The sequence below is a fragment of the Contarinia nasturtii genome, unplaced genomic scaffold (genome assembly GCF_009176525.2).
Source record: "Contarinia nasturtii isolate CC-2019 unplaced genomic scaffold, AAFC_CNas_1.1 Cnas_scaffold_1182, whole genome shotgun sequence".
In the NCBI taxonomy this organism is placed as follows: domain Eukaryota; kingdom Metazoa; phylum Arthropoda; class Insecta; order Diptera; family Cecidomyiidae; genus Contarinia; species Contarinia nasturtii.
Genome location: NW_022198526.1, coordinates 1,375,328 through 1,396,708, shown reverse-complemented (window position 1 = coordinate 1,396,708; position 21,381 = coordinate 1,375,328). Strand labels below are relative to the sequence as shown.

General features: G+C 33.6%; 2 protein-coding genes across 3 annotated transcripts in view; one reads left to right on the top strand and one right to left on the bottom strand.

The window, feature by feature from the left end:
• The window catches only part of LOC116344854 (diuretic hormone class 2), a 30,794-nt gene extending 9,906 nt beyond the window's left edge, over positions 1–20,888 (top strand). Inside the window, exons 2-6 of one of the 2 annotated variants that reach the window (XR_004201462.1) lie at positions 11,955–12,044; positions 17,944–18,051; positions 19,489–19,583; positions 19,665–19,815; positions 19,918–20,888. Coding sequence is in view for 1 of the 2 variants with exons in the window: in XM_031773663.1 (XP_031629523.1) it covers positions 11,956–12,044; positions 17,944–18,051; positions 19,489–19,583; positions 19,665–19,705 (333 nt within the window). In the remaining variant the exon portion in view is untranslated. Of the gene's footprint in view, positions 1–11,954; positions 12,045–17,943; positions 18,052–19,488; positions 19,584–19,664 lie in introns of both variants that reach the window. The other variant, XM_031773663.1, reaches the window with a different exon arrangement.
• Positions 12,701–18,033, bottom strand: LOC116344839 (cilia- and flagella-associated protein 58-like). Its single transcript, XM_031773627.1, has 12 exons — positions 17,901–18,033; positions 16,300–16,452; positions 15,975–16,194; positions 15,745–15,877; positions 15,494–15,671; positions 15,295–15,414; positions 14,833–15,161; positions 14,593–14,720; positions 14,028–14,395; positions 13,575–13,935; positions 13,213–13,495; positions 12,701–13,121 (listed from the first exon to the last, which is right to left on the bottom strand). Exons 2-12 carry the CDS (start codon positions 16,420–16,422, stop codon positions 12,701–12,703), a joined length of 2,664 nt encoding a protein of 887 aa, XP_031629487.1. The 5' UTR covers positions 16,423–16,452; positions 17,901–18,033.
• Positions 20,889–21,381: the final 493 nt, after the last annotated feature.

Sequence of the window (21,381 nt, the reverse complement as noted above, 5' to 3'; positions counted from 1 at the left end):
CTGTTTGTAGCTAAGGGGACAGATATATGCTTTAGTCGTACCGGGTGGGTTTTAACAATAAAAAAATGCGATTTCATTCAAATCGATATTTTCTGTCGTGTGTTTTAATCGCGTTTATGGTTTATATCACTCACGTGGGATGCATAAAGAACCTTCATGCTTAGAGCAATATCAAATGCAACATAAATGAATGCACACCTTTAATTTGCAGCAGGTATCATGGGGCAAAATCAAAAATGTAAATTTTCTCGTGTATATAAATTGCTCGATTAAATCACACGGCGAACATAAAAAAAGGTCATGGTTCAAACATACAAAGAGCTCAAAGCACAAAAAAATTCCGACGAACTGTAATGTTTTATTTAATATTTTTTTCATTCGACTTTTAAAACAACAATCCACATTCACCGCAGTTTGTTTTTAACACATTTTTCGAAACCAATGTAGGGGTTTACGCATGTTTTTTTTATTCAAACCATTTTTGAGTTGGTGTTACCATTATTATTAAATCAACAGGAATTTTCCGGTACTTTTGCGATTATTTTCTCAGGCTATTCATGGAATACACCGCTTCCGAGTGAAAAAATTCTATTGAATGAGTATTCAAGTGGAAATGATTTAAAAAAATGAAAACATTTTGATTGCTATCAACAATTTGTTAAAAGACCACTTATTACAAACAAAACAAGTTGAAATTGATATAAATCCAACCATAAAATAACTAATGAAATTCAAAAAGTAGCCGAGCAACAACTGAGATTTGGTTATTGTTGTCGAGATTGGCTGGGATATTGGAATTGAATGGCGAAAGTAAACATAGCTAGGTAATGAATGTAAATATGAAAGATTGCGAGATGTGAAAAGTTTCAAGTGTTTAATAAATTTGCGATGCGCGTCAAGCGACTTATTATAGTTTTGAACATTTTTGGGATTTCGTGGGAGTGCGGTAATGTTTACACAATTTGGTAGATTGGTATATGTGCAGGAGCGCGAAGGCTTTTATGTATGTATGTGCTAGAGGTTCTTGTTTCGATAACACATTTCTAGCAAGTGCTCGAAGGCCACTTTTCAAATGCATCATTGAACTACGCAAAATGGGTTGATTATACAATACTTGCTTAAACTCAAACCTTACCATTTTTATCGATAAAATGGAAACTTTTTCCAGCCGATTTCTCACTGAACTCATTAGCTATTCTGATTTTTGGCTATGCTTTGTAAAGATACTGGCAAAAGATGTGGCATCCATATTTATTACCTTGAGCAATTTTATTGGAATTTTATGATATTCATAAGGGAAAATACACGAAATTTACATTTTTGGTAGTTCTGAAAGTTTGAGTAGGCGATTCTGCACACGATATTCTATATGTTGTTGTTCTTTTAGAGAGCGAGAGAGAGAGAGAGAGATAACAAGTTAAAATACAGATGTGAAACTTTGAGATAAATGCAATTTATATTTTATAAAAATTCAAAAAGCATTCATCAATTTGGCTTTTTAATATTAATTTTTTATCGGTTAATTTCTGACGAAAAGCTTTTGGTTTACGTAGAGAAAAGAAAATAGACAATCAAATATTGTGACTTTCATACAATTCATTCACACAATACGATTTGGAGTTATACATATGTATGTAAACCAGCTCATCACATATACTTTCAATGACATTTATTTTCAATCCAAAAATATCTCTGTGGATCAGTAAGCATGTCGATAGCTAGCCAAATTCTATAAGCACTAAGTGTTCGTGACTTTTTGTGAACAATAAGCGTTACCAGCACAAGATACCACAATCATTAAACATGAAATATAAGTATCTATCGATTTGCGGCAATTCAAAGGTACGTTCGATATAAATTAAAAAGGCAAAATATGATTAGTTCAATCACCAATCTAAATCTGCAATAAAAACCAAACCAATTCATCGTAATAAAAACAGGAATATCTCTCCATACTACAGAATAAATCAAATAAAGGCGCATTCATTTTATCTTATAAAAGTAGCCAAATCACTTTATTAATATTGATGGCCCCAATGGAATCATTTGATATAAACTATATTGTCTATAAACAACCCCTCGGCATTTTATTTGAACGCTGAAATTGCCAAACCACTTGAAATCAATATAATAGAGTCACCCTTTGTCGTTATGTAAAATGTAAACGAGATAGTTGAGTTTGAAATAAGATTGTCACAATGAAGATGTGAATGAAACAATTAAAGGTGTTTTTTTCGAGGAAAATATGTGTGGAAAAATTGGCCAAAATTAGATTTGCTTCTATTCTTCTATTTTGAGATCAAAAATAAATTCCGTCCATTTCTGACGAATATAATTGGATAAACGTGCGACACTTTTTTTACGCTTTGAGATGTAAAAAAATGTGACCTTTTACTAAAAATACCAGTCATATAGTATTGGAATAAACAAGAACCCAATTACGACATAGTCGTTTTGTCAGCAACAATGATAAGGAGCGAAATATATTAATTTGAATGGAATTGAAAAATTTATTCGCACAAACATTTCGGTCATCTGGGTGTGATTTGGATAATGAAATCACTCCTACAATCCAAATATAAACCCTTCGCATTTAGTAAAAAGTGTCATCGAAATCGTTTATATGGTCTCAAACACATTGTCTCACTGCATGACTCCCGCTATATGAGTCCTTAGTGTAATGTCGGAAAGTAACAAGTTGACTACAGTTTTTGTTTTGCATTGCTTTTGAACGAAGTCAATATAAATTTTATTAAATGTTACCAAAATCCGTAAAAACAACGAAACTTCTAATAAGAAAGTATAGCCAAAGTGGAAGTGATGAAATCATTAACTCGTTGCACGAATAAAGCTAGGAACAAAGTAGATATAAGCAATAGAAATTGATGCTATATTCAAACAAGCTTTTGTAAGCTTTTTTTCCTATCTGAAAAAAAATTGCTCCCCACAATCGTCATTAATATTCATTTAATTATGTCTCCACCTTCTTCTTCTATATGTGTTGTCTCTACCTTCACTAAAGTTCGGACTCCAAACTGAAAATCGAATTTAAAACTCTTCGCGTATGCAGGAATGGTGCATTTAGTTGGAAAATCATCAACGACTGACAAATGAAACAAAAGTGGAATTTGTAATAAAGGGTAAACAGTTGTCAGTGGGAGGTTGATTAAATCTGAATGGCGTAGAATTGTAAATGCTGAATGTATGAAATGATGAGATGTGACTACTCAGTTAACTGCACGTAGTGTGAAACAAACATCATGCACCAAAACAAACTCTCCTTCGTTGGAATAGAATAACATAAACAAAACGATGAATTATTTTACAAGTCAAATGTTTGTACTGTTTTTTCTTGGTAAACAAAACAAAACCAAACATTGGCATGAGAAATGAATTTAGCATTCGAGACTTCTTTGAAAGGGACGTCAAAAGACAATCTCGATAAAAGATGAAACATGGCATCAAATGAAAAGTGACTTTGTGGTGTGAATGAATGTGCGCAGTTTGATCCCAACAAAGCAATATTAATATTTTATGCAATGGGAAAAAGTCAATATATCTTGTGTGCTTCAATTGTATTTATTCAATATCGCATTTTGTGTCACGAAGCATTGTGTGTTATTTATTGGGTTTTGTATCCAAAAAGTCGTCCATAAGGTAAATCAATTGTGAATAGACCATTGAAACGTGAATTATGATTCGAAAAAGAGAAATAACGGCGAAAAGTAAAAGACATAGAATTGAGTAACCGGAAACTTTGTTTCTGAAAGACTGTGACTGCACAACAACTGTGTGAAAACGTACAGCACGAACTTCAATGAAGAGTCATGACATTTTGGCTTTCATCTGATGCAAGTTCAGTCTCATGCAAATGATTACTTTTTTTATTTGATTAAAAAGTTTGTCCTTCATGTACGCGTCAGTGCTTGCTGAATGCAAAGCTTTCCAGGAATTTATTTGTATCAATGCACTTCGTTAGAGTTTTTTTTTCTTTTCCCGCCCGACTTGAACGAAAGATTCTTGATAAATAAAAACATCATCTTAGAATAAAAACATTATCATAGCGCATATTTTTCCACAATAAAATCGAATGGTTGCGAAGGAATCAATATTCGAATCGCGTTTTTCTACTCTGATCAAAACAACATTAACTACGAATCTTATTTTTCCACTGTTTGAAAACACGAACTTCATTTTCGTGCAGACGAAAAAAATAGACAATGGAAAATAACACTTCTATTTAAATATAAAAAAAAGACTTGTAGTCTATCTCTCGAAAGAGATAACCATCAATCTTGATATTTAGCAAGGCACATTTATTATTTAAGACACGCAACGTAATCATCTTCAAGATTGAGAAGATAGTTTTGCAAAGATGAAACAAATCCACTTGCAGCTCCCAAAATGAATCTATTATGTGAACATCAGCAATGTGATTGGGGTGTTTTTCGACACCATAAAATGGTGTGTGGAAAGACTATTAATGGTGTGAAAAATTTCCATTAATTCAGTTACTTTATCGATTGTCAAATCGTTTGCACTCTGAATGCAGAAATTCAACCGTTCATACAATCAATTCCATTTCGTAAGAGGATTTTCATGTGATTTTTCAAGCATGTTCGCACATAAAAACTAGTTCTGCGTGTAGGGAAGATAAATATGCGTTTTTATTAGAAACAGATTTCGAAGATAAGTTATCAGTTGTGACTTAGCTCTGAACTCGAGATTTTTTGTCCAGCTACCTCAAGCACTTTAATTGCGTCGCTGAAATTCAAACAAAAACCTTCCCATTTCAAGTAAGTGGAAATCGATTTCAATCAAAACGTCTATTGTCACAAGACGTGCCATCGTCCATCGTCGAAGTTGTACGAAAAACATTGAATTTTATAAAACCAAAATAATGAATTAACCAAAATAACAGTAAATTATGTTGATTTGAATTATTCTAGAGTGTCTCCATCAATTGTGTATGTTTAAATTTAAAAGAAATGTGGGATAATTCAAATGGTTTTATTCCATGGGGAGCTATGAGTTGAAATTTTTGTTTTGATTGCACACTCGATGTAATTTTTATGAGTGCTTGCAATAAAATCATAAATGTCGACCGTAAAATTAAGCGTCATGATAAATTCATAACATCAGATGAGAGTGAAAAAAAGGAACGAGAGCTAGATGGAAAAGTCAATGAAACAATGGCCAAAACACATGCGAGATAAAATAAAACAAAGAAGAACACATATTTGGTGTGCAGATAACAGCAAGAGTTCTAAAAATCCAAACAAAAAATAAACACTTCTTTCCATGAACTCGTAGTGTGTTGAATTCATTGTTGAATGTACTTTTTGTCCAGCAACAGATGACCAAACTCAATTTGTACCGAGAAAAAGTGCACCCGACGCGAGAAAAAAAAAACCTTAAATAATGCTCTGTTTGAGATAATTGATTGCAAACATTGAATTGTGTGGTTTTTGCACTTCGTACCATAAATCCCACTTGTGAACTCAGATAACTCTTATCGCACATGATATGATTTTTCTGCAAAGAAATATGAAACCACTCATATCGTTGGTAATATTTCATTTCATGATTCACTCGTGGGCAACGAAATGGCAACGAAATGCAATGCTTTTGATTATTCTCATGAATGCACTTAAATGCATGTACGGAATTTTAAGAACATTCATATGCATCCCATTTGCACAAAATCTTTCATTTCGTATGTGGGCGAATGGGGAAAAAAGTGAATTTTATTCGAGTGTGCAAATCAAATTCCCCATTCGAAGCAAATTAAAACCGTTTCTTGTAGCACGTTCAAAACGTTTTTTACGAAGATAAAGCATGCAATCGGGGCTAAACGAAACAACGAATCCATTTTAGCAAAATTGCCGTCTGATTCATTTAACATGTTTTATACGACGATTTTTATGACAATTGAAATGGACGAAAAATATAATTTATTCGAGATACTTTTCGTTCTAAATGGATTTTTAACGTTGCAAAATAGAGAAGGTCCAAACAATAATACTGAAGATGACGTGATTTTATTTGGATAAGAAAATAATGCATTGAACGATAAAATTTAAAAATCAGACTTTGTTGCCATATCTTGATAAAGAGGACGAACATATGTGGAAAAAGTGTTCAATGTAAATTGATTTTGTGTTTATCCAAACCAATATTTAATGGATATTAAACACGATTTCTTTTTGGTATGCAAACGAAGCCATTATGTTATTTGTTTAGGTCTTTATATTTCGGTTTTAATCGATTTGCAATGAATTTTCCGCTCTACATCTCTTAGAAGTTTAACAAAAACCTGCTCTATTGTTGTGATTAAACAGATATATCTAAAAAAAAAGTCTACCTTGGACGCATAAAAGTTGGACAGAGATGTTTTTTAAATACATATGAAACATTCTCTGAGTTTCTCTATATAAAAAAAAACGAATAAACTGCTTTAGAGAAAAATATCATCATGAGTTGAGGATTATGTTGATAGTACGTGGATGAAATACGCCTAGCAGCTATCTCATGCCGTCGAAACTAGCTTTGCGTCATAGATCGGGCGAAAAGTTTAAGTATTTATACAGGTATTTTATAAGCTGTGATATTATTCAGTGCATAATTCCTGTGTCTGTTTTTCACCTGCTTCAATTGAGTCTCGTAACAGTTCGTTGAAATAAAATAAAAAACCATATAAATGCTCTGTTTTGTGATAACTTATCACACTCACGTGGAAATCTCATTCGCCAGCTCCGTTAAAATCGAGAGACAAAAGCTTGCAATGAATAAAAAGTGTGGCATTATGTTGAGAAATCAGAAACTCGTTATCATTCCATGTGCGCGCTCATTGTGTATAAACTAGCAATGAACCAAACGTCACGTTCATATGAAATGTGGTACCGGCTCATTTTCACATGACATGAAGTCGAATTTATTGTATTTGCCGTGTCAGCAGCAGTTTAATTCTTCGTCAGAATATTTCGAATTCATGTAGTTTTTTTCGGTAATGTCTTAATAATAAATATTTCAAATGAAAATCACAATCGCATTAAAATGAATATAAATAGTAATGAAAATCGAATTCAATGCTCTTCTACCACATTCCCGCTAATGTTTTAAATGAATGTAATTTGAATGGAAAATATAAATAGAGTACAGCCAACCACTGAAAGGTTCGTTTTTTTTGCATTATTTTACCACTGAGCTAATAAAGTCAAAGTTGTTCTTCATTAACTTCGTCAACATTCAACACATCCATTCAGAGATCGCACCATACTGTTGCGCATCGTTTGTTTATTTGTTCATATTAAATGGAGTATTCGCTCAACTTGAATCTTTTGTATTCGTCGAGATGATATGATAAAATAATTTCCATGACGCAAACTGAAAAGAACCCGAAAACCTGATTACGCTACATCACACGAGCGAAATTGAAAAGCACCCAAAACTCGCACGGTATGCACGTTTAAATTCGTCTTTCATTCGCGATAAAAAATGTAATTGGCCAAAAAAATGAGATGTAATTTGATTTAGCTCAACTCACAAAGAAGCGCACACAGAAAGCTTTCTTTGACGAAATTACGAATGTTCGTTATGTCATCGGGGAAGAACATTTTTTTGTCTGTGGTAATTTGGCTGATGATTTTGCTTTGCTTAATAAGCGAACTTTAGGAATGATAATTAGCAACAAAGTTGATGAAAAAATGAAAACCACAAAAAGCGATGAGAAAAATGTAACAACTCGAAAAGTGGTAAAATATTTGCTGTAAAATTCGATGGTTTTTATGCAATGAGATTTTTCTATAGAAATAAAACACATTCAGCAGTTATTGTCAAAGCGAGTAATAATAGTAACAAAACCGTTCATGTGTCAGTTAGGACAGTCGAAGGATGTTGGCCGGAGGGAAAATAATGGTCAATGAGAATAGCAAACTCGCCCATACACGAGTGAAGTGAAATCGACAAACAATTGTAATGTTATTTTATGTGCTTTTGATGTACTGAAATCGTGAGCTGTCCATCCGACCACGCGAAAATGTGTTATAACGTAGTACATTTTATATTAGTCATAAAAAAAATCGCGTGTGTCTCGTACATCTATGTAATAAATGCTGTTGTGCTCGAGCAAGCAGAGGCGACGATAAGATGAAAGAAAAAAACTGAAAATGCAGCAAAAATAAAAGTTTTTCTATTCGATGGTACAATACTGTGTGTGTGACACAGTACTTTTATGACAGTAGTCAGATATACACAAAGGCGTTCACATCTTTATAAAGGCCATTCATTACACTGTCGAGAAATTTTATTTATTAGAAGAGCGAAATGAAGCTGTATGTCGTACACACTATTTTTTTGCTGCAAAAATGTTTTATATCTTGATTTCACCATTGCATACAATGATTGTACGTGTTACAACTCCTATTCCATTTTTAGCCACATAAATGTGCGCTTATTTATTTGGCGTTTTCATCCCTTTGTGTCCGAATTTTTCCATTGGAAAAGGTTCTGTTTTTGTTTTTCTGTTTTCTTTTCTTTTTACATGAACCAAGAGTCTCAACTCTCAATAAATTTCAAAACACAAAACAAGAGATATCAAATTGAAATACAGACCAGTTATGATATTGCATACATTTTTTAATTGCCAACAAATGATACAAAATTCTTTTGAAATGGCAATGCTTGTTGATTGCTTTCTTATTGCGATAGAAGCAAAACCAGATGCTCAAATTTCATCGTTAAATCTTTGGCATGCAAAAGTGAAAGAGAAAAAAAACGAATAGATTCAACGCGATGACATTTGGCACGTGCGAACTTATAGACGAACACTCCAAACAGAACATATATTGCATGAAAAGAACAGTTTTACTGGTTGGAAGTATTACATGTGTAACGAAAGATGTGATGTGCATCACGAACAACATTTTGAATGCACGCGTGGATCAGTTTTTGCACGGCTCACTGATTTCAAATAGATTCAAAGAATCAGGGAATTTATGACAGATTTTTACAAAATGACGGAAAATTTTCTTTGCAAAATTGGTACGAAATATACCAATTCAAGCACATAAATTTGTTTTCATCGAAAGCGTGACAAAAAGCATTTTTTTAAAAATATTTTCTTCTTGATAAACATAAAGATTTAATTTAATAATGTGGATAAGTTTGTATCAAGTATATCATGTTTATTTCTCAAACAGTTACCTTGTGGATAGTTTTATATATTTTTCTTGTGTGCATATTTTACCAACAAGGCGCCCATAACCACAAAACAGTTTATAAATTTTTTTGAATTCTATGAAGAATACGATGATGTATTCTTGGAAATGCACTCCTTGAATAATTTAAAGCGTATGATAAATAATAAAACATGAAAAGTATTGATTATCAATATAGAGAAAATACGCGAACAAAACGCTTATGTTTCAGAAAATGTTTATGTTATCATGATAGTGATGTTTATTTTTTGTGTACCTGTGCATGCGAAACAACACTTGCCATTATTCGGTGTGAAAAATGTTGGCATCAAACCAATATGAAAAGAAAATAAACACACACTACGAAAGCAACGAATTTCGGCAGTTGTTCCGAATCTCATCGTCGTTGCCATGTTTATGGGAGTAGCATTGAATTCAATGAATATCGTGGGGATTAAAAAGGATCGCGTGTATATAGATGGTGTTGATTTGCATGAAAATAGAGATAGGATGTAAGAAGAGCCAACAAAAAGGCAATGTATTGAAATCGAAAGACAAAAACCTCTAAACGTTCGCATGAAACAAATATGGTTTGGTTTATTGGATTTCAAATATCGCTTCATGCCATGATTTTGATGTGAATCAATTTCAAAGTCGAACGAGAAACTATTCAGGCATAAATGTGTTGGATTTTTTATGATTAGATTTCATGCTGCATTTATGCGTAGAACCGCCAATTTTAATTGAGTTAACGTCATTTCTCGTTCGTCGTTACTTCAAAGAAAATCAACGATTTTCACCAACAAAATTCATTTTGTTTCGTTAAAGTTTACAATTTTAAAGCCAATACCGTGTTTTATGTGGAATGTTTTTTGATATAGCTATCACATGGTACTTAAGCTTATTTTACCAAATGACACTGTCGACTGAAAATGACCTGATTTTTTTTCTAGATGTGTTGCCTCGTTCATAACAAAAGTTGCGACAACCAAACGCAGTAAAAGTTAAAAGTATTCGAAATACGTGTACAGTTGTCTCGAACGAGTTCACACCGAAATGGGTGAAATAGATTGAATTTGCGTCACCGAAAAACCAATAAATACTCCTTGATGAAACGAGGCAATAAATTATCCTATCTACTGTGCATTTTAGTGGCTGTGTCGTGAATTTTTTATTCAGCGTAGGAAAAAAAAGAAGCAAAATAACGCATGTATACATTGCGTCAAACAATGTATCTTTAGCACCTAGAGAGTTTCGCAACTGAGCTCAAGACAAACATAAATGCCATCATTTAATTTTCATTTTATTACTTTATTGCATCACCGATGCACGATAAATTGATTTGTGCGCTGAGATTTATTGAATCGTGTTCTGGTTGTGATACAAAATGTTCGACGATGAATGCCGATGAACTCTAATTTTTGCGTTCATGATATTGCGTCAAATTTACCAAAGACTGAAGACGAAACATTAATCATGAAAGAAGTTTTGTGTGGTTTTTCGTTTTCGTCTTCTGTTTTATCATTTGTACAGTTACAGACGTGAATTATTCAATTTTCTTCAACCGACATTCAATTTTCAACCAAAAGAATGAACGACTCAATTTTTAATATCTGTTTTTGATTTTTTTTCCCATTGCAAAGTGCCGAAAGACATGGAAAAATGTAATTGAAAAATTTAGCGAAAAAAAAGAAGAAAAAATTGATAAATTACCATGAATAATGTGATGAGCTGCAACAAATTGTTCGCAAAGTTTTTGAAGTCTTATTCATATTGCAACATCAAGTTTTGATTCGTTTCAACTTAAATGCCATGAAGCTCCATATTCCCTTGTTGTTTTCCACATTGGAGCTTCGCATCACTTTCACTTGTTTTTGTGCGGAATTTGTATCTCCATACTGGTCGCGGTCCTCACACCACGTTCGTATCAAGTTCTTTGTGAAAAATCTTGTATTCATTTCTTATCACATATTTTTCACTTTTTCGCGGAATCATTTGAATTGCTTTTGTCTCGTGATAAATAGCTTCCTGTTGCGAATCGATTTTGTGTGGCGATCCAAAATTTTGTAAACGATTTGACAATAAAGAGGATTCGAATTTGGGTGGATTTTTTTTTGTGGCCAAACACATTAAAGAGGCTTATTGAATCAGTTTAACTTTATTTCGTAGAAGATATTTCTTCATCGAATTGGTTTGGGCCTCATGAATCCAATTTAACAGCGTACAAAATCGATTTATCGTTATCATATCCTGAATGCATAACATTGTTGACTTAACGATTAAGTCTTAACCCGTCAAATCGAAAATCGCTCATTAAATTGCCAAACAAGATTATCGCGATTCTCTTTATATACATGATTTGCGCAATTTTCGCTTCCACTTTGAGCAAATATGAGTCGTCGAATTTATTACCTCAATGAATTGAGTCTTTGTCAGAAATGATATCACGAATTGTAAATATTGCTCGCAAGACATGCACATTTTTATTCTTCTAATTTATTCTCCGGTTTACCTCACAGTAATCTTTTGTATTATACCTATTGTTACCGTGCCCATGTTCGGAGTTACGATAAATAGCTCTTTACTTAATCCAAATTATGGAAGTGGTTTTCTTTTCGAACCGTTAATTTCATTTCCATTTGAAAAAAGGGCTTTTTGTCCTATGCGCGCCAAAAATTCTTATCAAAAGAGAGAATGAAGAATCAAATCTTGTAAAACACGAAAATTAATCGGTTTCCCTTTTCATTTTCATTTCAGAATGAATTCGACACGGCAATGGTGCACTGTGCTGCTTGTGGTTGGAATCAGTATGCTGTTTATATCAGTCGCAGAATCAGCACCGAGATAGTAAGTACCGATATCAATTACATGCGGTTTTATAGTGCGAAGCAGTAACAATCCACTTAATGGAATGAAATTTAGTGTCAAATGACACGTCCCAAACCGAAATCATCTCATTTAAGCGTCAATACATATCTCTTCAATAAAATGTTCAAACCTTTTTCTTTCTGAACTTTGAACATGTTACATGTTTATCCGTGTCCAATTTTATTAATAAAACAAATGCATTCCTTGTGTTCGATTGTCTGTAAAAATGGGCACCATTTTCGCTCGGAATCTAATTGCCGTATCGAAAATACATTTGTGATACATCACGTGAGCCTACTAAAATCAGATTATGGCATCACACACACACAACAAAAAAATAGCTCTTGATATGTGTCCTCAGACAAGTTTCACATTTTATCAAATTCTTCATCATTTTCGAATATAGTTGGTTCAAATGTTCAATTTTCGTCAAATAAATTGAATTTTAACTTTCAACACACTGTGTTATACTTTCAATACACTTCAAAGTATGAAGAAAAAAAGATATGTAAAACTTTTTGCATAAATAAAGTTCAAAACTAGAAAAATATGATTTTCTAAAAAAACATACTTTTATTTCCGAAAAAGTTGTTGAAAAAAAAAACAAATTCAAACATTCGCATCATAAGCTTTATTCACTGGTCGTGCTGAGAATTCGAAAAGCCAGCCGTTTTTTGGACCGGATTACTCAATGGTCGTTCCAAAAAGCCGTTGTTTATCTGCGTTTTGATGACGTCTAACTGTGTTTTTAATTTTTGTTTGTCACGTTTTTCATACAGTAAATGTTGCTTTTTATTCATGAGATCTTCGCGAAGTTGTTTCAAATTCGTATCTTTTAGCTTAATCTCCTCGTCTTTAATATTCGATTCGGCCGACAAGGCTTTAATTTTTCGTGTTTTTGCCGTCAGTGCACGACGCGTGTAGCAAAGTTGTTGCTTTATTTTGTCAACATTGGAAAATTGTTCCATCGCTGACTTCAGTGCATTGTACAAAATGTTGGATTGACGCAACGCGTTTTCCTTTTCTACGGCAACGGCAGTCTGGAATAAAATTCGTCTAACAAAAACAGAATAAAAACATGTTTTTTGTTTTCTTTCCCTCTGCTACAGTTCATCGAATCGGAAAAACAGAAACTGATTTTACTTACTTTTGAAGCGTTTGTATTTTAACAACGAGGTCCATTTTCTCTGGATCTTTGCCGGACAATTTTCGCCAACGATGTATATTGAGCGGTGTGCTCAGCTCATCTTCAAGTGCTCGACATTTAACACGTTCTTGATTCAATTCACGGTGCAGTTGTAGTACCTCTTGTCGCATATCAATTGTATTGCAAATGCCGTGTGTTAGTAGTCGGTTTCTGTGGCGCAGATTTTTAATTTCAATTTTCAAAAGTCGAATGTCTTCCAGCCGTTCAATGTAATGCCGTTCACCTGACGACAAAAACAAAAAAAGCACAACCATTCGTTATTCATTTCATGAAAAATGCAAAATGCTTTTTTGATTACAAACCTCGATCCAGTGCAACTTTCATCACTTCACGTTTTTCTTCCCAAACACGATTTTCGTCGGTCTTTTTTACAAGTTCAGCACCGATGTGGTCCTTTTCATTTTGAATGGCATCCACTTTTTTTTCCATTTGAGTGCATTTTTTCTCTTCATCCGCCAAAGCACGATACAACGACCGACATTCATGCTCTCGCTCGGCAAGCTCCGTACGAATATGCTGACATGAAACGGTAGCATTTTGTAGTTCAATTTTTAGAGTGCTTTTTTCTTTTTCAATTCGATCAATTTGCTTCTGGGCTCGTACATTTTCTGTATTTTTTGCCGAAATTGTTTGCTTCAATTTATTTTGCTCGGCAATCGCAATCTATAAATTATTTATTTAAGTAAATTATCCCGAACATCTATGAAACCAGTTGAAATGTAGCAAACTACAGTGAACTGAGAGATAAAACTTACTCGAAGTTTTTCGCGCACGTCGTTTCGGTCATCGGTAATTGTATCGAGATTTTTCTGCATTGCGATACGTTCGGCTGTTTCGGTTTCTAATTGTTGTTGCGTGTGCGTCAATTTGGTTCGTGTTTGATTCAAATCCCATGTCAGATCAACGATTTCTTTCATTTTTATTGTTAATTCGGATTGCGTGGCATCCATCTTGTCATTTTTCGCCAGAGAATTGCTAACGTTTCGATCACGTTCACGCTTAAGATTGTTGAAATTTTTCTTATTCACTTCGATGGCGGTGGTCAAAGTTTTTACTTGACTTTCGAGACTTTGACATTGTTGCTCATGTAATTTTATGACACCAAGTTGTGTTTCAACTATTTCTGAAATACAAAACATACGCACATTAAAAATGATGTCAATCAATGAAATTGCTACTGTGTGAAATGTTATTAGTCATTTGAACCGCCCCAGTACATCTCCACATGTACTTGGACTTGCTTAAGCAACGGTACTCGCACCCTAAGGAGAACCAACCAATTTTCTTCTTTGTAACACCGTGCGTACATATAATACATACTTTCCATTTTCTTGAGTTCCTTGTGAATAGCGTCACGTTCGCGTAAAACTTCATCGGATAATTTCTGGACTTTATCAAAAGCCTTCTGATTAATTTCATGCTGTTTTTCGAGCATGATAATGGAATTACTGTTGGGGCGAGATAAAAAAAGATAAACATGAAAAATGATGATTTACTTCCGACGTATTCATTTGAAATTCCAGCATCAATTTCATTATAATGGGGGTACTGTTGTAACACCTTAATTTTGTGACCTCTTTAACTAATTCCGTTTTTTCAGTTTCGAGTGTTTGAATTCGCTTCTGAATGGCATCACGAGTTTTCATCATTTGGCCATTTTCACGAACTATGCGTCCCAGTTCGGCCTCCCTTTGCTTGGCCGTATTTTGTTGGTGAAACAGATCGATTTGCAATTGGTCGCATTTTGACGTCGTTTCATCCAAATCCGATATTGCCTTTGTCAATTTACCATTACACACATTATATTGAGATGTCATTCGCAATAAATTCGCTTTGATTGCGCCGATTTTCAAATTTAATTGGACGTTATTAGCTTGGAAAGTCTCACTCTACGGGTGCGGGAAGAAAGAAAAAGGAAATAACGGCAAGAGAGCCAAAAATGTAAGAAAAGGAATGAAAGAAACAAATATGCCAAATAAAATGGTGTTGCTTAATCCAAAAACCTCAAGCAGTCAACATTACCTGAGATTGAAAGAATTTTAATTGTTCGCTCAAGGAATTTCGTTCGATGGTAATGTCATTTAAAGAGACTCGCATTTGGTCCAAAGCTCGTTTTTCTTTGAACGCTTCAGTTGATGCTTCCTGTAAATTTGCCACCGTCACATTAACCGTTTAGAAATTTCCGGTAATTTCCACCCTTGTCATATCAAGCAACACTTACATCTAACATTTTATACAATTCGCGACATTTCTCTTCGTGTTCGGCACGTCTCTTTTCAACGGCTTCGGTTTGCAGACGTTGTTGTTGCAATTTTTTATTCAAATCATCTACTTCGGCTGCCAATCGGTCACGATCACGCATCAAACTCTCTTTTTGCTTCGTCAATGACATACCAAGTCTGGATTTAATTATAAATTATAGTTAAAGAAACAGAAAAAATCGACTGGAAAATTAGCTGTTGTTTTTTTTACTCGTCTCTTGTATTTTTGTTCACATTTTTTACGGCACTTTCGACGGCTTCGAGTTTCTCTCGCATCGAATACATTTGTGTTTGAGCCATTTGATCTCTTAGAAGTGCTGCGTCTCGTTCACGCCATGCCTGATCTAAAGAGAAATTGGTCATTTGATTTTCATCATTAATAACAAATTGAAAGAAAAGAAAAATGTGTCAGAAAATTGCATGTCTCTTTTTTTTGTTCACCAATTTCATCGCGTTGTTTGCGAATTTTTTCTTTGTCCGTTGCCCATAGTTTCACCGTTTCATCGTATCGTGCCAACAATTCATCGTATTGCTTTTGTGCTTGTTTTACACGCTCCATTTCATTTTCCAAATTAGATCGTAAGTGCTCGGCAACCGTTAGCATTGTTTGCATCTCGTCGGCAGCCTCTGTATTCAGATTTGTTAACAAATTTCGTACCATCTATAATTATTTCAATGTAAAATTATTATTCTTCGGCGCTTTATTGTTGTACCTTTTCGAATGAATTATTCAATTCGGAAGTGAGAAATTGGCTGGTACACTTACGGCTCGACATTTTATGGCTATTTCTTCAAAATATTCTTCGGTTATAATGGACGGAATTGTTGAACCATCTTCGTCCACCTTGGAGTTTCGTCCCTGGGACTCAGATTCACTTACTTCATCCATTTTTTTTCGATTTCACCAGAAATTTCTGAACTTTAAATAATTCGAACAAAAAATTATTATTTTTCAAAATCACAAGCATGAAAGTTATTTTGAAAAGAGTAACTTTGCCCAGTGATTTTCGGAATACGTTCGCACTCAATGGCTTTGACTCAACTAACAAATTCGTTATCGAAGCGACCAAAATTCCATGACAACAAAATGAATGCACTTTGTTTATACAGACAGCTGAGCCGAATGTCGATAGTTTCATTCATATCTAATGTATTCGCATGAATGAACTTGTCTGTTTGCATGGCTCCAGTTTATCGACCAAATAACCGCAAAATATTCCATACACACAAACTATGTGAAAGAATGCATTGTTTACGAGCCGCTTCTGATGGCATTATATCAATTAAATTCTTGCACTGCAATCGATTTAATCCACAAAATGTAGTTCAAACACTTTTTTATTGAAAATGTTGCGCATTTTAATTAAATTTTATTTACATGAGTTAACGTTAAATAAATGAAATTGTTTTGAAAATGATATAAATAAATGGCTGAAATTGTGCTTTCAAAATAATTCACATTTATGTGGCAAAATTGAATTTAACGAAATTTCGATGGAATGTTGTATAAATGTATATGTAACAAAAAAAGTTTCAGGTGAACGTTTACCTTGTTCAGTGTATGTTTACCCAAAAATTGCGAACACTTCCACGAAATGTGATATTACTCTTGAAATAATTCGTCTAATTTTGTATGTATTTTTAGAGGAAGTCGTCTATCTTCATCTGACTATTTTCTTTACATATAAAACCTCCCTTATAAATAATTCAAGACTTTCGGCTAAAGTAAACAAATGTCTTCATCGTTCATGAAAAAATTTCTTCACTGCATTTATCATCGGGGTGAAAATAGAACGAACATATGTCACTTGATGCGGTAGGCAACCTTATTACGACTTGAAAAAGCGATGCACGTTTAACGACTTCGCATCATGTATTACAAAGTAGAATATGTTTATTGATGATGTTGAAATCTCAATAGGCATGAACAATATTGATTGACCTTTCAGTGTAAATAATTCACAAACAAAAGAATCGAATTGAAGTCGATAAAAGAAAAGCGATGAGTGACCTGAGATGGAAGGAAATGGACACAATTTACGATGAATCATCGTCGATGAAAAAGGAATCGGTCCCATGAGCACAACAAGGTTTATCGTTGGTATGCTTGAAGGAGCACTTCTCAATGTATTTTTTTTTTCTTCAACTCTTTTCCAGATCCACAAAGTAGATAGAATACTTTATAGCATTTATAAAAAAAAGAATGAAAATATGATTTTAAACGAATCCTTCTCTCAATATTTGATACTAAATATTTTTCATTGCGTTGAATTTTATTGCTTCGATACATAGACATTTAATATGTTATTAAATATTTTATAGTTCATAAGATAAAACCAAATATAAAAAGTGCATGCGTTTTATTACCCGCTTCATTTCTCAATCTCTCCCTCCCCTTTTCTTTGAGCAGCTCTGGTTACTACTCAGAAAATGTTGATGAAACGCCGGAAGATGTGTTGATGGAGCTAATCGCCAGATTTGGACAGACTCTTATGCGAGCCCGCGATGAAGTGGCAAAGTAAGTATTATTTATTATGACCTTTTAACACACTTCTTATTGTTACGTTGATGTTTAATCATCATACAGAATGTACGGAGTGTATAATTGGCTCTTTACATTTTATGCGAAAATTCAAGGTCGAAATCGTTAATTTTAATTGATTCATCAACGAATGTGGTTTTTGCCAAGCAAAAAAAAACTTTTGATTACCACTTGAGCTGTGTGATATGGAGAGTTTATCACAATGAGTAGAGTTGATATTATTATGACGTGCATGATTTTTAATTATTGTTTTGATGCGTTTCCGGTGCATGTGATGCTTCATGAAATTGCGCCTCTTGATTTAAAGTGTTTCATCAAATTAACGTTGAATGCATTTTCAATTAAATTGATTAACATTGTGGGATATGCGTACGCAGCGTGATGCCAAAAGCAAGTTTTCGATGACATGAGTATTTTTTGTGTGTATTAATTGATGTTTTCACAAACTATACCCGTTGCTGTTGGGGTAAACAATTCATGTTCGAATTTAAAGAGTGTGGGTGAGAGAGAGAGAGAGGGGGCGGGGAGAAAAACGTGTGGTCATTGTGACCTAAAAGCAAATTTCTAATAATTCCGCATTCTCGACCCGTGTATGATCCAACTGATGAACAAAACTGATACAGAATCGTATTAGAAATGCTCAAAAAATGCTCTCAAATTGATCGAATTTTGGTGTTGAACATGAACATGCAAAGTGTTCAGTTGATTTTGTGAATCAGCATTAAAAGCTCGCAGCTGGTTAGTTGTCAAGTGGAAAATCAGTTAAGCATATACACACTCTCTCTCTGCTTGCTGTTGCCAACACACAATCTCTTTGCATTTGCATTGTTGGCGCGCATTGTGTATAATGTTGTGCACTGTATCCAGTTGTTGTGTTACATATTTTTTCAATAATACACAAGTAATCCGACCCGACTCAAACACAATATACGCTTCCGGACTCAGTTGGTGGCGACGCTTTAACATACACATATACTGTACAATTTTCACAATTCGAACGAATAGAGCGAGCGGAGAATGCAAGTCATTCAAGCGAACAATGCATCTCGTTAGCAAAATGGCAAACAGCAACAGACAAATATTATCATTTCCAGGAATCGACCCTTTGATACTGTTGCTATTGATTGAGCATTTGATTTCAAAGAAATCTTTGGCGGATATTCTGGTGGGATGGGGCCATGAGATGTGAAATCTAAGTTTTTTTCTCTGTTTCAAAACAATTGTAACGCAAACACCGGAAAATCGAGTGCACAATTCATAATATACATTCTTCCGTTGTATTGATTGTGTTGAATTGAGAGCAATTTTTTCACTTAATTGAAGGTGATGCGATCAATTTGTATTGCACTTGTTGCCTTCTGATTTGCAAATAATAATAATGCGTTTTACATTTTCGTTTTAATTAAACTTTAGCTCGAAGCGAACCGTGGATTTTGGATTGGGACGTGGTTTGAGCGGTGCAATTGAAGCAAAACATCGCCTCGGCATGGCCGCCGCAAATTTTGCAGGTATATAACATTTAACATTGGTTAATTCAAAACGGTTTATTGTCATATTTTCTAATTTTGTGTTTGTTTTATATTGAATAGGTGGGCCCGGTCGTCGACGACGATCTGAGAATGCAGTTTAAATCCAATTTCAATTAAATGCTGTACAAAATTATGCCGAAAAGATCCCATGAAATAGGAGAGCCAAATCACAATCTATCTTAATTTCGGTGTCATAAGTTTTCAATTTCGGGTTTGTTTTCGTAATCCATGGCCATTTTGTCACATCGTGACATTAGTTTTAGCATTGGACTTTCTATTTTCTCTGAATTTCTGGAATTGTATATTATTTTAGCAATGCTTCATTCTACATTCGACCGTTACAAAAGGGGCAGAAAACAATTTATTTCATTTTTTAGCGTTTTATTTGCAATGCTGTGCACTATAGTAAAATTTAAGAGATATCAGATTTTTATGTATATTTTTGTGACAACATACCTTCATTTCTCGCTATCCAAAACAAATAAAAGGAATGTAAACGTAATCCTAAAACAACAACAATGAACATATAGAAATGCAGAAACTACAATATACTATATAGCATTTACATTTTCATGTTGAAATATTTCAACAATACAGAATTCACATAAAAAAGAATATACCAAAAATACTTTACACAAAATAAACATATATTTTTCTTGACTTTTAATAATAAATGTTAAATTGTAATGGATTTCTAAAAGAAAAACAAAATGGCATAATATACAATGTTGAATGAATGGATGAATGACGTCGCTCTTGTTTGCGAATGGGCTAATTGCTCATCAGTTCACTGGAAATTCAAAGAGAAAATTGTACGCAAGCCAACCATTCAGCAGCCAAACATCATTCATTCAAGCAATCGGCTATACAAATTTTAAATCAAATATTATAAATACAAAAACAATTAAAAACATTTATCTATGAATATGTATTTCATGTGAAATTTATTATTAACAAAAATACAACTATTAACTATTTATGGTATAGATGTTGAATTATAGTAAAAATGCTACAAAAAAAATCTTATAAAAATGATTAATATTCAACGTAATACATACACAAAATTAACTTAAACATTTAGTATATATACCTCATGCAATCCATCAGAATCTTTCTCACCATACTTTGATCAAAAGTTTTATTTTCACTTCTTTTCATATATTTTTGTTCCATTGACATTTCTTATTAAAAGAACATTTGAACGATGACATCGTATGAACAATTGTATTAAACGTATTGAAATATTTATGAATAAAAGATTTCTTTTTATTTATTTACCTGCAACTTTTTTTGGTTTAAACAAAAATTGTTTGTCTTTTTATTATTATTTTGGTGCTCATGATATTTACATGCGGGTAAGTTATATCTTCGAAATCTTCACAGAATTGTATTTTCTTTTTAATTCATAAGCATACGAAGTGAAACCTGCTACTCTTTTGGCAATTCTCCATTTTCCAATATACATGAACCGCATTCACTGTTGGAACTGATGATGGTATCAATTTTCCAGCCGATTGTTTTCTTGGCTAAGCTGAACAAATTATATATAGTTACAAAGCTCTTGCGTACCACGTATTAAACTTGACTGGAAAGCTTCATTTGAAAGTGGGAAATGGTCGGTTTTTTTTCGAACGATGATAGACTCAGTTTCCATTTGAAGAAAAACGCATCTGAAGCACATCGTTTACTCACTGAAGCTTATCCTGACTATGCTATAGACTTAAGAATGTGTCAGCGTTGGTTTGCACGCTTCAAAAGTGGTGATTTTAATGTCGAA

Excerpts from the sequence above, each read along its gene's own strand:
- LOC116344839 (XM_031773627.1), bottom strand. The coding sequence starts at position 16,422 with ATGGATGAAGTAAGTGAATCTGAGTCCCAGGGACGAAACTCCAAGGTG. Across the intron at positions 15,415-15,493 it reads AATTGTATAAAATGTTAGAT|GAAGCATCAACTGAAGCGTT; the intron begins GTAAGTGTTGCT and ends GCAAATTTACAG. Across the intron at positions 15,162-15,294 it reads TAAAATTCTTTCAATCTCAG|AGTGAGACTTTCCAAGCTAA; the intron begins GTAATGTTGACT and ends CCGCACCCGTAG.